We start from the raw sequence: 16,774 nt of genomic DNA on the forward strand, positions 1-16,774 counted from the left end.
AGTTTGGTTCTGAGCCCTGGCCTGGTCCCTCTGGGTGGCACCGGGCCCCACACTGCCCGGCCTGACCCGGATGCGCCGTCTCTGCCCTCCTCCCTCCTTGCAGCGGCTATATCTAAAGAGCTGTCTGAGATCACGACGGCCGATGCCGAGCCCCTGGTTCCTCGAGGAGGCTTCGACTCGCCCTTCTACCGGGACAGTCTGCCGGGCTGCCCGCGGAAGACCCTCTCAGCCTCCTCCAGCACTCAGGGCACCAGTGCGAACCCTGAGCCTTTAAACTCCTCCCTGGACAAGCCGGGGCCTGACACACCAAAGCAAGCCTTCACGCCCATAGACCTGCCCTGCGGAGGCACCGGGGAGAGCCCTGCCGGGAACAGGGAGCGCCAGGCCTCCCTGGAGGCCAGCATCCTCACCCCCAGCCCCTGTAAAATTCCACCTCAGAGGGGAGTGGGGTTTGGCAGTGGGCAGCCTCCCCCGTACGATCATCTTTTTGAGGTGGCATTGCCAAAGACTGCCCATCATTTTGTCAGCAAGAAGACGGAGGAGCTGCTGAAGAAGGCAAAGGGAGGCGCAGAAGACGATGTCCCGCCCTCCGCCTCCCCCGTGGAGGTGCTGGACAGGCTGGTGCAGCAGGGGGCCGACGTGCACAGCAAGGAGCTCAGCAGGTGAGGCCTGGGCGCTGGCTTGGCCTCTGCACTTGCCACTCGGTTAGGAACTGCAGGAAGCGGGTGGTTGCAGGCAGGAGTTCCTCTTCGTGTGCTCACCAGAGGTAGCTGGTTCTCCGTTTTGTCGGGCGTCCTTCTAGCTTGTTGCCTTATTATACCTACGAATGTGCGTGTCCTCTGTGCATGTTACCCTCAGGTCATTCCTTGGATAACGGGCCAGTGAGAAATGAGTCTTCCCTGCATAGACCCTCCTGTGCTGTGAGCAAGCGTAAATGCTTTCATGTCTGCTCTCCGACATTTGAGGATGAGCCTATGGTATTCAAATAATACAGAAATACTGGTCATGAAGTCACCTTCTCCAGCTACAGATTTGTTGTTGTTGTTCTGTTTTGGTACCGTAGCCCATTAGATGGAAAATAAAATCAACATTTCAGTGCAAGGTCAAGGCGGCCTGTCGCCACTTCCTGCTCACACACATGGGTTAAGAACCCCTCTGAACGGCTGTTTTCAGCCCTTCTTTTACTATGGTTTTCAAAGGTGACCTAGGAAAGGATAAGAGAGTCACTATCCACAGTAATGTCGTTCCTAAACAGGCTCTTAGAGGGTGAGGGCTTTCATTTTTCTTCTGCCGAATAACCCAAGTGGAATTTGACAGATGACTGTCCTGTTTAAGGTCTTGCTTGAATGAAGTCCAGTGTCGTAGACTCAGGTAAATCATCTGCTGTGTCCTTAACCTGGAGGACAGTAGCTTCTCAGCAGAGAGCCTGTGTATGGCGGCAGGGAGGGGTGAAAACAGCGCCCAGTGTGTTCGATCTCTCGTTGCCGTGAAGAGCCGCCCAGCATACACAGCGTGCAGTGTGAGGAGCACTCTGAGTTAGGGGTCTTTCCATTCTGGAAGTGTGGTCATGCTTACTGGGGGCTCTGACCCCCTCTGTCTCCGGTGGACTTCAAGTTTGAAACTGTCTCATGCCTCTGGCTTGTGACCACAGAGAAGTGATCTGCCTAGTTTTTCCAGCTGAGATCGGTAACTTTGTTACTTGGCAACTTTCTTCCTAGGTTGTCTTTACCCAGCAAGTCTGTCGACTGGACCCATTTCGGAGGTAAAGTTGTTACTTCAGTTCCAAATCCAGCAGGCAGGGATCCTGCCTGTTGGTGGCCCTTTCTGTCCTTGAAGGAGGTGCCCCCTTCCCCTGGCTCCAGCTGGGTTATCTGCTTGGCTGCGTAGTAGCTCATGTGTTGCAAAGTCAGCATCTCCTATTTTTGAAAAGTGGCAAGGAGCCCAGTGCTTGAGAGCAGAAGCGCAGGAAGGCAGCCCTCATGCCAGGCTTCTCCCTAGAAAAGATCCAGGTGAAGGGAGGGGTAGCAGGAAGATACCCGTGAAGCATGGAAAAGAGTCTTGAGTAGACACACGTACAATCATATTCCAGATAGGTGGGGAGATACACAGGGCTCTCAGGCATCCTGCCTCATGCCCCTCCCTCTGTGTTCCTTTCAGAGGGAGATAGGTAGTAAGCACTGCCCACCCCCAGCCCTCGCAGCCCCCAGCGACTGACTGGGAGCCAGGTGGTCATTGGCAAAGCGAGTGACTTCTTCCTTCAAGAATTGCGTTAAGCTCTGGGCGGGGCCTCGATTGAACAACATGTAAAAGGCATCTCTGCCATCCTCCCTCTGCTTTAAAATCAGGCTCTCCTCCCTCAGATGAGATCCGCACCCTCCGTAACCAGTTGCTTTTACTGCACAACCAGTTACTCTACGAGCGTTTCAAGCGGCAGCAGCACGCGCTGCGCAACAGGCGGCTCCTGCGCAAGGTGATCCGGGCCGCGGCTCTGGAGGAGCACAACGCTGCCATGGTGAGCCCCATGGGCGGGGCGGGGGGGCGGGCTCTCCGTCTGGTCCCGCCCACCGGCGTCTGGGGGGTCAGCCCGTGAAGGGTTGCATCCCCGCATTCCCTTGCAGCTTTTGGCACCGGTGGGGACAAGTGATTTTTGGTGTTTGTTGGCCTGTAATCGGCGGTAATGATAGTAGAGGCGAAAGGTGATTTTGTTTCTCCAGATGTAAAACTAGCTCTCCAGACGCAACTCTCATGACAATAACTCGTGGGGGCTGGGGGGAAGCGTTGTGAAGCCAGGCAGAGCTGGACATGACCTTGGCTCCCCGCCCAGTTACCTTAGGAAAGTAATGGAGCCTCTGGAGGCCCCTGTCACCCGTTAGGGAAAATGAGAGTAGTGATAGCAACATCTCCTCCTTAACTGGGGATGCAGAGAGCACCGACCCAGTGCAGGGCAGGGTCGGAATCCAGTGTCTGTCACCTTAGTGACCTTGGCCAGTACCACTGCTCACGTCAGCACTGGTGGCTGTGTGCTGAGTTGCTTCAGTCGTGTCTGACTCCTTGCAACCCTAGGGACTGTAGCCCAGATCCAGGGGATCTTCCCAAACCAGGGATCAAACCTGCGTCTCTTACATCTCCTGCTTTGGCAGCTGGGTTCTTCAGTACTGGTGCCACCTGAGAAGTCCAGTGCGGGTGGTTAGGACTTCTCAAAGTATTGGGAGCAGGCTGATGGCTGAGAAAAGTTCTTTAAGCCACTTCTGATACACTTGCTAATGTGCAATTTGGAAACCCTTGACCAAAAGTCAAGTTAGACACCATTGAGCTGGCAGGTTCCTGGTCTGTGGTTACAGCCTCAGGTTAGCTCGTGACTGTTCAGATGAAACGTCTGCAGTGTGCGTTGAACTTGAGCATCACTGCCCAGGCTGGAAGGCAGCTAAAATGATGGCATCTTTGGTGTCTGCTAGAAAGACCAGTTGAAGTTGCAAGAGAAAGACATCCAGATATGGAAGATTAGTCTGCAGAAAGAACAAGCCAGGTACAGTCAGCTTCAGGAGCAGCGAGACACGGTGGTCACCCAGCTGCACAGCCAGATCAGACAGCTTCAGCACGACCGGGAGGAGTTCTACAACCAGAGCCAGGAGCTACAGGTACGGACTACAGAGGCGGCCAGAGGGGGCGTGAAAGCCCCGGCTCATCTCTGAAGTCACTGCAGCTGGATTTTGTGTCGGGTGCTCTTTAAGGGCAGAGGGTCCCTTGCTTTCTGAGGTCACAGTTCTCTTAGCATTTCAGTAATTTTTTCCTGGTGCTCCACAGCTGAAAGAAACACCTGAAAGTTCTGCTTCTTAAGGAGATCCAAACAATTTGGGCTTGGGGTCCTAGCAGTTTGAAGAAAAAAAAAATTGAAAATAATACACATGCATTTTTTTTTCAGTTTTCAATTTTAGTTTTGAATAACCACAGCTACTTCCGAATACTGAGTGTACTCTCTGCGCTGCAGAGAGTCTCAGACCTTGGAATCATGAGACACTGACGCCCTCCATTCCTGTTTCACGTTGCTTTCCTCACGGTGATGTTTATCAGCAACCACCTAAAAGCACACACAGGAGCTGGCACTCAAGCCCTGAGCTGCCTCCAGCTAGTAGTTCACATCATTACCAACAGATGTCGCTGTGTCTCCCTCAAAATTTACAACTAGCCCCGCAGCGCCCCTGTGAGCCTGCTGTGTAGCCCTGGGGCTCTTCAGCGCGCAGTTTGGGAACTGCAGACTTAAGGTGGTTTTGTTTTTGTTTTATTTCCTTTTGTTAATCACTCAGAAACTGTAACTGCCTCTTTTAAAACTAAGAAGTTAGGTTTAAGTGTGATGGCCCAGGAATAGTAGAGCAGTAAGGCCTGAGGCTTTCCCAGCTCTCCGTGGACTGTGGGCTGAGGGCCGGGCGCCCCGTGGCCCGACCTGCCGCCGCTCCGCGTGACCCCCTGGCCCGTGTCTCTGGCAGACGAAGCTGGAGGACTGCAGGAACATGATCGCGGAGCTGCGCGTGGAGCTGAAGAAGGCCAACAGCAGGGTGTGCCACACCGAGCTGCTGCTCAGCCAGGTGTCCCAGAAGGTGAGGGTCGTCCTCCCCCAGGCGGCGTGCGCCACCTGTGCATCCCGCCCCCAGAGGGCGCGCGCAGTGTCTGCAGACATTTGTGGTTGACATCTCTGATGCTGCTGACATGGAGCGGGCAGGCAGGGTACCCCTAAATGTCAGACGGTGTGCGGACAGCCCTGCAGCAGGGAGCCGCCCAGCCTGAGCTCCAGGAACTTCTCGATACTTGCTCACGTAAACGGGAAGAGTTCATTCAGCTTTTTGATCCACGATCTTTTCCTCTCTGGGAGTCATCGCACTCTCTATAAATTGCTTATTCAGGAACCAGTGGGGGGACTTCCTTCCAGTCCACTGGTTAAGACTCTGTGCTTCCACTGCAGGGGTTGGGTTCAACCCCTGGTCAGGGAACTAAGATCCTGAATGCTGGGCATTGTGACCAAAAAATAAAAATAAGTTAGAAAAAGAACTGGTGGGATTTCCCTGAGACTTTATTCCCCTGAGCCTGACATCCCTGCTGTGGGGTTGTATATGTACCCATCTCCTGCAGGTGTCCTGTAGGTGCCAGTTTTGACATGGAGCATTTGCACCTCTTCCCCTTTGCAGACGAACAGTTTTGAAGTGCATTTCTGTCCATCTTTGTTGCCCTTGGCCATCCCTACTGGCCACTGTGCTGTATACAGTGCGCCAGCCCTGAATAGCCAGCTGCTTCCCTGCTTCCTGCCCCTTTACTGGCTTTGTGTCCTCAACTCTTTCCCTTTGCTTGTTTCTTTGTTTTGGTTAGCTCTCAAATAGTGAGTCGGTCCAACAGCAGATGGAGTTCTTGAACAGGCAACTGTTGGTTCTTGGGGAAGTCAACGAGCTGTATTTGGAACAGCTGCAGAACAAGCACTCAGACACCACCAAGGTAAGTGGGTTCGGGAGCCAGAGCCTGCCTGGGATGCTCTTACGACCCAGGCCGTGTGTCTGTGGCACAGGCTAGAGAACGGCTTATGAGCAATTTCCTACAAAGTGTCTGGCAGCCCTAGGGTTGTTTCCACCTCTCCCTGGCCTGGCAACACAGGCTCCTTTCAGTTGTCACATGAGCTTGTTTCCCCCAGTGGGCCGCTTCAAAATTAAGTCAGGCACAGGTAAAAGCACCTGATGGTAATTGGGACAGAGTAGGTGATGAAGCTGTGTTCCTTCTCTTACCCATGTGTGCTCTCTTGAAACAGAGACAGACAGACGATGAAATAGCTTGGGGAAGCCAGTTCTGTTTAGTGTAGCGCTCTCAGGGATGTGGGTTTATACTGATATAGATACTTCTCTCTCCTTCATGATGCTGAATTTAATTTCAGCAGATGGTGGTTCAGTCCTGGCAACCAGGCCAGCGTCGGGATGATCTCCCATTAATTAGGGCCTCACCAGTGGTGTTGAGGCAGAAGTTTGATGTCACTTTATAGCTAGCCTAGGGTAACATCAGTGAGTGAGTTGGGATGGAATTTCAGGAGTAAATGCTTAGATGCTTTCTGTCAGTAACTTCTCCATCACACACGGGCATTCTCTGAGGTTTCTTGGGCTTGTGCTTTGTAAACCTTTTTTTTTCTTTTTTTTTTTTTTGCCAAATAAAGGGAATAGTCTTAGAACCAGAGAGATGTAATTTTCGTAGGAGTTACTCCTTATTTCTCAGCTTCTTTCAACTCAAATTCAGTCTCGCTTAAATGTTAAATGTGTAAGTGTCTCTAGAAACCAGCTCTCACTTATTTTGAAAGTATAATGGCCTTGGAGGAAGAAAGAAGGGGAAACAGGCCTGAGGGACTAGAAGACATCTGATAAAGCTGACTTAAATGCACTAACATCTCCTGAGGGAAGTGTGGCTGGGTTGGCCTCTGCGGTGCTGTCTTCCAGTTGGAACACTTGAACTCTTGGGACCTCGAGTAGGCCCCCTGACCTCAGTTCATAAAAGGGGCCTGGTGACACTGAGTTGTAACAGAAAAAGGCCTCACTGGCCTAACTGTGAAGAGGGTCATCGTTTAGCTGGACCAGCAGCCCGGAGCAGGTGAGGTCCGGGCTGGTAGGGCCAGTTGTGGAGGGACAGCATCAAGGAGCCCGGTTCTTTCTGCTCTCGCGCCACCCAACCGTATCCCGTCAACCTGTGCTCCTGGTTGCAAGGTGTGTGCCCCAGTTAATACTGTCACAGGGAGATGTCATGATGTCCCAAGGAAGAGGAGAACACCACTGCCTGCAGGCCTCTCATCCAGGAAACCGGTCCCACCCAACCTCCCACCCTGCTTAATGGCCAAGGTTATGTTCTGTGTCCAGTAATGCTCAAAATTCTCCAAGCCAGGCTTCAGTAGTATGTGAACTGAAAACTTCCAGATGTTCAAGCTGGATTTAGAAATGGCAGAAAATCCAGAGATCAAATTGCCAACATTTGTTGGATCATAGAAAAAGCAAGAGAATTCCAAAAGACATCTGCTACATTGACTACGCTAAAGCCTTTGACTGTGTGGATCACAACAAACTGCAAAATTCTTAGATGGGAATACCAGACTACCTTAGCTGCCTCCTGAGAAATCTGTACGCAGGTCAAGAAGCAACAGTTAGAACCAGACATGGAACCACAGATTGGTTCCAAATTGAGAAAGGGAGTACGTCAAGGCTGTACATTGTCACCCTGCTTATTTAACTTACGTGCAGAGTATGTCAGGCAAAATTGCGGACTGGATGAAGCACAAGCTGGAATCAAGATAGCAGGGAGAAATATCAGTAACCTCAGATATGCAGATGAATCCACCCTTATGGCTGAAAGCGAAGAGGAATTAAAGAGCCTCTTGATGAAGGTGAAAGAGGAGAATGAAAAAGCTGGCTTAAAATTTACATTCAAAAAACTTAAGATCATCTCATCCCGTCCCATCACTTCATGGCAAATGGATGGAGAAACAGTGACAGACTTTATTTCTTGGGCTCTAAATCACTGCAGATGATGACTGCAGCCATGAAATTAAAAGACACTTGCTCCCTGGAAGAAAAGCTATGACAAACATGGCATATTAAAAAGCAGACATTACTTTGCTGACAAAGGTCCGTCTAGTCAAAGCTATGGATTTTCCAGTACTCACGTATGGATGTGAGAGTTGGACCATAAAGCTGAGTGATGAAGAGTTGATGCCTTTGAACTGCGGTGTTGGAGAAGATTCTTGAGACTCCCTTAGACAGCAAGGAGATTAAACAGGTTAGTCCTAAAGGAAATCAGTCCTTAATATTCATTGGAAGGGCTGATGCTGAAGCTGAAGTTCCAATACTTTGGTCACCTGATGCAAAGAACTAACTCATTGAAAAAGACCCTGATGCTGGGAAAGACTGAAGGCAGGAGGAGAAGGGGATGACAGAGGATGAGATGGTTGGATGGCATCACTGACCTGATGGACATGAGTTTGGGTAAACTCCGGGAGTTGGTGATGGACAGGGAGGCCTGGCGTGCTGCAGTCCATGGGGTCACACACAGTCAGACATGATTGAGCGACTAAACTGAACTGAATGTTGTGCGTGCATCCCTAGTCAGCTATTGCCTTGAACTCACCTCTTGGCCTGGAGCTGGGCTTCCTTTTGTGTAGTCAAGTTGAGGAGGAGGAATGAGTATCTAGCCTCAGGTGGGGAATGGCTGGTAAGTATTGGTTGTAGCCCCTCTTACACGGCTGCGAGGGTTAGTGCTCATGCATGCATGTTTCAAGTTCATTCCTTTGAGGTTCCATAAGTAACTGCTGTCTTTTTTGACAGGTTCAGTTTGTTCACTTGTTTAGTTGCTCAGTCGTGTCCAACTCTTTGTGACCCCATGGACTGTAGCCCGCCAGGCTCCTCTGTCCATGAAATTTCCCAGGCAAGAATACTGGAGTGGGTTGCCATTTCCTTCTCCAGGGGATCTTCCCCACCCATTGAGGGATCAGAGCTGCGTCTCCTGCATAGGCAGGCAGGTTCTTTCCTGCTGAGCTAGTTTGTTCACTACCCTGTGCTGAAGTCTGGAGCCATTTGACCGTAACTGGAATCGCCACATTATCCAGTCCCAGTCCTGAGCTTAACTCCATCCCCTTCTGACCGAGGAGGCGTTAAACTTGCTGGTCATCTTCAAGGCAAAAGTGCCTTCCGGGATGCTCATCTCCTTGCTCCTTTAAAAAAAAAAAAACCCAATGTAAATTTCATGTTAAGCTTATCTTACCACAATTTAAAAAAAGCAACACACTACCTAAATGCAGCACATGCTTGTCAGAGAAGTGTCCTTTCCACCTCTTTTCCCAGTGCCAGTGTACCCTTGCTGTTGCCATCAGTCAGTAGGCAGACTGTCTTCCTGGCACGATTGACAGGCCTCACGTGCGTGTTTGGTTTGCAGATGCTGCCTTGCCCGAGCAAATCTGGTCATTCACCTTGCGTTGCTAGCTTGATCTTAGCCGGTGTTAGGAGAGAGTGGGGAGCAGGAAAGAACAACCCACAGCATGGTGATAGCTTACGGTGAATGGTGTTGGATTCATGATCTCCAAAGAAGATTTAGCTTCAGGACCAGGGACCAGGCTTGATCACTCAAGAGCTTTTGTGTAGCAGAGTTTTATTAAAGTATGAAGAGGGACCAAGAAAGCTTCTGACATAGACATCAGAAGCAGGATGGAAAGCACACCCCTCGCTAGTCTTAGCAAGCGAGTTACATACTTTTTTATTTGGCTATTAAAATTAAATCAAAGGAATGTCTCAAGGTTGTAAACATTTTACCAGACCCACTCCCACATTTTTCATTTTAGAATAACAGGATTAGAATTTAACAGCAGAAAGATCCTACCAGATGCACTCTCATGATATACATTCTAGAACACCAGGATCAGCCAGAAGGTCTTCAGGAAGGAGAACTGTCCCCAAGCAGGACACATTGCTGTTATTTAGTCCCTAGTGCAGAGTTTCAGCTGAGCTGTTTCTTGTGTAATCATCAGTTTGAGGCTTAAAGAAAAAAATGTTTTATGTGACTAAGACTAAGGAATGTAGAGGAAAAAAAAGTTTGTCCTTTCCTCCTCCTTGAGAATTCCAGACCCCTCTCTCCTCAAGAACTCCAGACCCCTTTCTCCTCCTCGGGGACCCCAGACTTCTTATCAATCTGCCTAGGAATTGAATCTCTCGGTACCACTACCATGTTGAGATCGTAACTGAACATTGGTGTGTTGTCAGAATGTGTATGTTTACATAATTGACCATACCATACACATGGCTTTTATAGTCTTTTATTGATATATATCATTTAAAAAATTTGTTGAATATGTATTTTAATTTACGTAACTGTTTCCTTACCATTAGACTTCACAGTGCTTCTAGTCTTTTTTTCTTCTAAATATCCTGTGATGGTTATTTTTGTGCCAAAATATCTATTCCTGTTTCAGATAATCTCCGTAGGGTTAGATTTCAGGGAAGGATTAGTTGGTTAATACTTGCTGCCCACGTACTTTCCAGAAAGTTGTACTAATTTCTGTTTGCACTAGCAGTATACCGATGTTCTCAGTGCTTGTTACATAGATTTTTCAAAGTAGATATGGCTTGTTTGTTTTCTAAAAGTACTAACTCCAGTTCCTTTTTTTTTTTTAAGGAAGTAGAAATGATGAAGGCTGCATATCGGAAAGAGCTAGAAAAAAACAGAAGCCATGTCCTCCAGCAGAATCAGAGGCTTGATACCTGTCAGAAACGGATTTTGGAACTGGAATCTCATCTGGCTAAGAAAGACCACCTTCTTTTAGAACAGAAAAAGTATCTAGAGGATGTCAAACTCCAGGCAAGGTAATTTTGACGGGGAGAGGTTTCTGCTGTGATGTATTTACTCAGTAGAACCTCCTACACTCTGAAGGGCGGTCCTTGTCTTTCAGAGGACAGCTGCAGGCTGCAGAGAGCAGGTATGAGGCCCAGAAGAGGATCACCCAGATGTTCGAATTGGAGATCTTAGATTTATACGGCAAGTTGGAGAAGGATGGCCTCCTGAGAAAACTTGAAGAACAGAAACCGGAAGCAGCGGAAGCAGCGGAGGAAAGGTAGGAACCGAGTCGGCAGCCGTGGCCATGTCGGGAGGTCCCAGCCTACGAGCTCTGAGCTGCGTCCCTGAGGGCCTAGCTGTCCTCTGCTCCTTGCCTGGGCCCCGAGTCGCTCAGTGATGGTCCCAGGGAGCATTTCTATTTAAGATCGCCGTCTGATGTTCACGCACTCTAGTGCGTGCGTCCTCTGTCCTAGGACACAGAGCCGGCCGGCAGAGCTCCCCGTCGGCATGAGCACGTGGCAGTGTAACCCTGCGCCTCCCTGGTGGGGTTGGAGTGGTTGGACGCCGCAGCCACCAACCCTCTTCCTCTCCCTCGATTTCTCACAGGCTTGACTGCTGTCAGGACGGCTGCTCGGATTCGGTGACAGGGCACAACGAAGAGGCCCCTGGCCATAACGGTGAGACCAAGCCCCCCAGGCCCAGCGGCGCCCGGGGCGGTGGTGGCAGCAGAGGCGGCGGCAGCAGCAGCAGTGAGCTCTCTACCCCAGAGAAACCCCCCAACCCCAGGGCGGGCCCATTCAGCAGTCGGTGGGAGACGGCGGTGGGCGAGCCCGCTTCCGGCACCCCCGCAACCGTGGGCTCGCTTCCCAGTTCAGAGAGCTTTCTGGGCATGAAGGCGCGAGAGCTGTTTCGTAACAAGAGCGAGAGCCAGTGCGACGAGGACGGCCTGACTGTCGGCAGCCTTTCCGAGGCCCTAAAGACAGAGCTGGGCAAAGACTCGGGTGTGGAAGCCAGGCCCCCCCCGACCCTCGATGGCCCGCTGCCGCCTGCCCCAAAGCCGGACAGCGTGGGCCAGCTCCGCATCATGGACTACAACGAGGCCCAACTCGAGCACAGCTAGGGACGCTGGCCGTCAGTGTTAACTTGCGTGTCGCTGGCCTAGACAGGAGGTGTGAGTGCCCGATTCAGAGCTTTCCTGTTGCCAGGGCTTGGGGAGCGAGCTCCCGCAGAGGAAATGGGAATGGGGGTCCTTCGACAGTTGACTGAATGCAGAACGGTTTTTGGATCTGGCATTGCAGTGCCTCTTCACTTTCCCTTCGGCCACCCCAAACCTTCTCTTCCATTTACCTGGCAGTGTGTACTAACCCGAGGGCCAGGGTGCGTTCCTCACTAGCTTTATTCCTTCCTTTCCCACCCGACCCCCCAAATGGTTGCGTCCTTTGAACCTGTGCAATATGAGGCCAAATGGAACCCTGGAGTCTGACACACCACCCACTCCTTTCCTGAAGCTCAGCTCACTGGGCAGGCCCCCTGTGAGCCTCGGTCACTGGTGGTGTCACAGGTAAGTCCGGTCCTGCCCCTTTCCAGGAGGACATGGCGTGCAAAGCTGAGTGTCTTGACGTGAGAGCTTTTACATGAGGTGTTGTCACTGCTTTTGGTTTTAAAGTCCAGCATCTAAAGCCGCAGAGCTCAAAAAACAATGGTTCATTCTCTCAAGTTCTTTTGGCGGTTCTGATAAGCTTCCTAGAAAGTTCTGTGTGAACAAAGGTCTGTTGTTCGAACAGTCTGGAGCTGGCCCTGTGGAGACTGCTCCCCGTGGGGGCAGACTGTCCCCCTGCCCCACTACCTCTTGTTTACGTGGCGCTTGCTTGAAAGCTGGTACTGTTCTGCGCACAGGCTGGGGAGGGGGCGGTCAGACCTGGGCTCTGCAAGAGAGAGGGCAGTAACTTCCGCAGCTCCCTAAACAGGAAAGTGCTGAGCGTGTGGACGCGCCCCTGCAGGTGGAGCGGTGCTGGCCTCCTGCTGCAGGAAGCCTCTGAAGGTCCAAAGAGTTTCTCCCAAGTTTTCTGACCATCATTTCTCAGGCTGTGAACGTTGCCTCACTGTAGTAGATTCTACAGGTGACAGCTTCTCACTCCAGTTCCTGCCTTCAGGGGCTGACCCTGCAGGGAGCTGGGTGCTGCTCCCCCACCCCCCGCATGAGTTGGTCACGGCGGAGCATTAAAGCAGAGTCCTGGCGAGGGTTGACAGAGGCTGGCGTCCTGGACCCACAGGGCCTGGGTGCACGTGCTCGGGAGAGGTGACAGCAGTCAGCATGACGGGGGCTGGCAGAGAAGCCGAACCCAGCAAGTGCTCCTGAAGTAAATGCTAGAAGCCTAATAAGGATTGTTGCCTGTGGTTCCAGCTGAGACCTGGGCAGGGAGAGGCTGGTAGGAAAGAGCCAACAACCGCAGCGTCTCTCTCTTCTTTCAGTTCAAAGTGTAGAAGGGTTCATCCATGAAGAGGGAAACCACGCTGTAATGGTACGGAACTTCAGTGCGTGTGAACGCTTCCGGCACATGAGGGTGACGATCTCTTTTTTTAAAGCGTGGCAAAAGTGTTCTTAGCATCCTAACCAAAGGGAGCTGGAGAGCCAGCCTCCTTGTCCCCGTGGCTATGCAGGCAGCAGACCTCCTCGGGACGGAGTTTTTGGTCTTGACTGACTGACGTGCCCGAGCGCGCTCAGCCCGGCCCAGCCGGGGCCGCAGCTGCCGCCGGATGCCAACTGGATTACTAATGATGCCTCACGTCTTAACTCAGCTGTTTGCAGAGGAGAGCTTAGAAACGCACGCGTCCTGGTTTCCTAGTCCCGCTTTATTTAGGAAAGAAAGGCGTGAACAAATTCAGGAAAGAAAAAAATGTTACAAGATTAACTGCTAAACCTGGTTCTGAATGCTCATCCCCTCCCCAAGCCCAGGGAATCCCTGCCACAGAACAAAGACACCAGGCGCTTGCAGCCTTTATCCTCACTGGCAAAATCAAGGAGGCCAGTGTAAAGAAAAAATTTTTTTTTAGTGGGCAGATTATAAAAATACAGGGGAGGAGGAGGCTGTGTGGTGGACTGGGAGGACTGGGGCCCAGACAGGAGGCCCTTGGCCCACTCCTCCAGCTGGGGTGTCTCTGTGCTCAGCTTTCCAAGAACGGCTGACCCTGAGCAGCTGCACTTGACTTCCTCTGGGCTCTCAGAGGCTGTGTGTTGTATGCAGCCAAGGTTGGGGACGGAGGCCTGGGGTCATGAGGAGGTTACCCAGCCTGAAAACGTAGGCTTTCATCTTCCAAAAGACCTGAGATGACAAGAAAGTTTGATTTTCAAAATAATAGACCTGCTGAGAGTCAGCGGGTTGGTCGATTAGGCTGCAGTGAGTGTGTGTGAGGGTGGAAAGGGGCCAGTGGTAGTGGAACCCCCAAGAGAGAATTAGGCCCAGGGCCTGCCCGGGCAAAGGCCAGGAAACTGGCGCTGCCAGGCTGAGCCTGTCCTGAGACTGATGAAGCAGTGAGGCGTTCACAGGCATCAGGGTTAACCTTGACCGCAGTGGCCCGGAGCAGGCCTGCCTGCCTCAGAGTTGTTTGGCCGGTGTCTGTAACCTGATGTCCACCTGGTGCTAACCCGGGTCAGCATAGACCCTAAGAAGACTGGGGTCTGCTTCTTGGGAGCATGAAACGTCTTAGAGCAGAGCTCTACAGAGTCACGGGGGTAGGAGGGTGGGGGAGCGGGGAGAGGGAGGAAGGTGACAGCATGGTCTCTAGAGAAAACGAGCTCCTGAACCTATTACAGGTGAAGAAGCACATGGGTCTCTATAAGACAGAACTTTCATGAATTAAAACAAAAATAACTTGTGGCAAGATTCTGCCACAAGTCTGTGAGATTTGTTACTGTGGAGTTGGAAGAAATAGCAGGAAAGTAACTGAAATCCGAAGTTAGGAGATGGAGATCATTTCTTGGGACAGAGGTTTCCTTGGAGATGAGCGCAGGGACTCTCTGTATGAGGTGGGTAGGAAGACATGACCTCCCTAGGTTTGTCAGCAGTTTTTCAGGAGGGGAAACTGCCTAACTTTTAGGAATACGCTGCTGCGGAAGGTTCTTCCTAGGCTCTTCTGAGTGGAGAGGAACAGACAGATAAGCTACTTTGTGAGCCAGAATATGTGTACTGTATTGCGAGAGAGATAGTTCAGACTCTTATTCTTGAAAGATAAAACTGTTAAAAGAGGTCCCAGAAGCCAATGACAGTTACAGAGGTCGGCACCCCCACAGGGCAAAACCAGGACAGTGGGAAACAGAAGTCCAGAGCTGCGCCATTCCCTATTTGAAACAGCATGTGGCGTGTAGTTTCCAGTGTTTTGGTTGAGAAAGATAAAACTCTTAGTAGTTTTGCAGAAGAGGATAAATGATCATGAGGATGAGAGGGGGTCTCTGGAGACCACAGAGGTTCACACTTAACAGTTAATTAAAAAAAAACAGTGTTTCTGTGTAGAGAACATGATAAAAGTGCTGTGACTAGCCAGTGTGAATTCTCACCAAATACTAGAATATACCACTTGAAGCCAGAAAGAAATAACTGAGGAACAAGTGTAAACAAATACTACATGAAGATGCGGTTTTTCTGACCAAAAGCAATAAGACGTGGTAGAAAGTATGGATGGGTCTAAGGAGGGCTTTGAAAACTCAGTCCGGGGCTGCTGTGGGGTGTGGCCCACCTTGCGCGGGTGCTCTCCCAGAGGCCAGCCCTGTCCTCAGTGGCCCCTGGGAGCAGCCCGTGCCCACCCAGAAGTGTGTGTCTCATGTGAAATGACCCGAATCAGCACGTCTCATTCTGGGCAGTTTCCCTCTTGGAGGTGCGTGCTTTAAAACTGACCAGCAGTGAGCATGGGAAGGTGTGTGTGTATCTGTTTACGTCCAGAGTTCTCTGACAAGTGCCCCCACCCGCCCCCTCCCCCAGACAGTGGCAGAGGATTCGGTGGCACTTGATTAAGCTGTTCTCTAGCCTGGTCCCCGGGCTGCTGCTGTGGCCCAGCCCCCACGCGGCTCGTTCCCCCAGGTGGGGGTGGGCAGGGGGAGCCGCCTTTCCGTCTTCTCCATACAGTCCTGCAGTCCGTACGCGCAGACCTGAGAGGGGAATGAATGGCTGTAGCAGCTACGAGGGGAGCCTGCTGGGGATAGTTGAGCGTCTGTGCCCGCGATGGCTTTTGGCCTTGAAACGAGTTCATGAAGGCAGAGCAGCTTTCTCTTCCCCTTCCATCCCAGTGCCACCAAACTGTCCATCCTTGGGGATAAGTAGACTAGTTGAACTTGGAATAGATCTTTTAGAGGAAACGCCCCCGCCGGCTTTCCAGACCAGCTCCTCCCTGTTGCCCCACCTCCATACAGTGTCTGTGCAGGCGGGTACGGCGGGTACAGCACAGGCTTTGGCTTATCGAAGAGGCAGCCAGGCGTTTTGCACTAGGAAGAATCAGTGGTCACTTTTCAGAAGACTTCTATGGACCATAAATATATTACGGAGGAACAGATTTCGCTAAGACATAATCTAGTTTTGTAACTCAATCATGGGTCAACCACAGGTGGCTACCTTGCAGTTTAAAGGGGCCCCATCAGTGAAAAACAGGTTTTTTTTTTGGACTGACTGCTTTTAGCTAAATTTAAGAAAGTCATTTTTTGTCAAAAGGTTCCACCTTCCCATCTCGATCTTAAAAGCATGTCAGACAATCCACATCAGATGCCAAACATGTGAACTGCAAGAGAAAAATGGTACAATCGTAGTGAATGGGAATCTGAATCAAAAGGGTTTGCTGTCCTTCTTAGAATGTTCAAAAATGTCAAGGCAGTTGCTTGTGTTTAACTGTGAACAAATAAAAATTTATTGTTTTGCACTACTCTGCTGTGTTGACCTGAAGTGGCTCATGTCGGCCTCTGAGGGGCTTCCAGGCTGAGTGGGAACTGGCCCTGGGTCTGGACTGCTTGCTTATTTACCCCAGGTGCTGGAAGGGTGCTGACAGGTGGAATCGGACTTTAGTCCCTGGAAGAAAGACCTTTTGTTCTGGCAGAGCCGCAGATTTTACCCGTGTCTGTCTCAGATTCATGCCCTCTCCCCAGAGAGTGTGGTGGTGGTGCGGGAGCAGTGACTGCAGGCATCTCTAGCATACCGGCTTCGGTATGTGCCTGCCTGCCTAGCGGTTGGCTGGCCCACGGGGTTGAATACAGTCCTTACAGTTGAGCCCAAATGACACTGAAGTTGTCGAGCTTTGCCAAATGTGTCTCGCGAGTGTGCCGAGGAGAAAGGGCAGCCCGCATCCACGACCTGCCCTCCCCATGAGGCCATTGGAGGAAGGTGGTCTACACTGCCTTTAGACGGACGGCTGTTAACTGTACCCTGGCCTGGCTGGGGAAGGAGCGGAGGTGAAGAGCCCT

General features: G+C 51.2%; 1 protein-coding gene across 7 annotated transcripts in view; it reads left to right on the plus strand.

Annotated features, from left to right (window-relative positions):
- Positions 1-16,239, plus strand: part of TSC1 (TSC complex subunit 1) — a 52,096-nt gene extending 35,857 nt beyond the window's left edge. For 6 of the 7 annotated variants that reach the window (XM_065928179.1, XM_065928178.1, XM_065928183.1 and 3 more), the window contains 9 exons: positions 104-662; positions 1,719-1,762; positions 2,346-2,512; positions 3,456-3,638; positions 4,485-4,595; positions 5,359-5,481; positions 10,174-10,361; positions 10,448-10,609; positions 10,939-16,239. In XM_065928179.1, the coding sequence (XP_065784251.1) occupies positions 104-662; positions 1,719-1,762; positions 2,346-2,512; positions 3,456-3,638; positions 4,485-4,595; positions 5,359-5,481; positions 10,174-10,361; positions 10,448-10,609; positions 10,939-11,452 (2,051 nt within the window). In that variant the 3' untranslated portion in view covers positions 11,453-16,239. The remainder of the gene's footprint in view (positions 1-103; positions 663-1,718; positions 1,763-2,345; positions 2,513-3,455; positions 3,639-4,484; positions 4,596-5,358; positions 5,482-10,173; positions 10,362-10,447; positions 10,610-10,938) is intronic. The other variant, XM_065928184.1, reaches the window with a different exon arrangement.
- The last annotated feature ends 535 nt before the right edge of the window (positions 16,240-16,774 follow it).

This window comes from Muntiacus reevesi, chromosome 3 (assembly GCF_963930625.1).
Source record: "Muntiacus reevesi chromosome 3, mMunRee1.1, whole genome shotgun sequence".
In the NCBI taxonomy this organism is placed as follows: domain Eukaryota; kingdom Metazoa; phylum Chordata; class Mammalia; order Artiodactyla; family Cervidae; genus Muntiacus; species Muntiacus reevesi.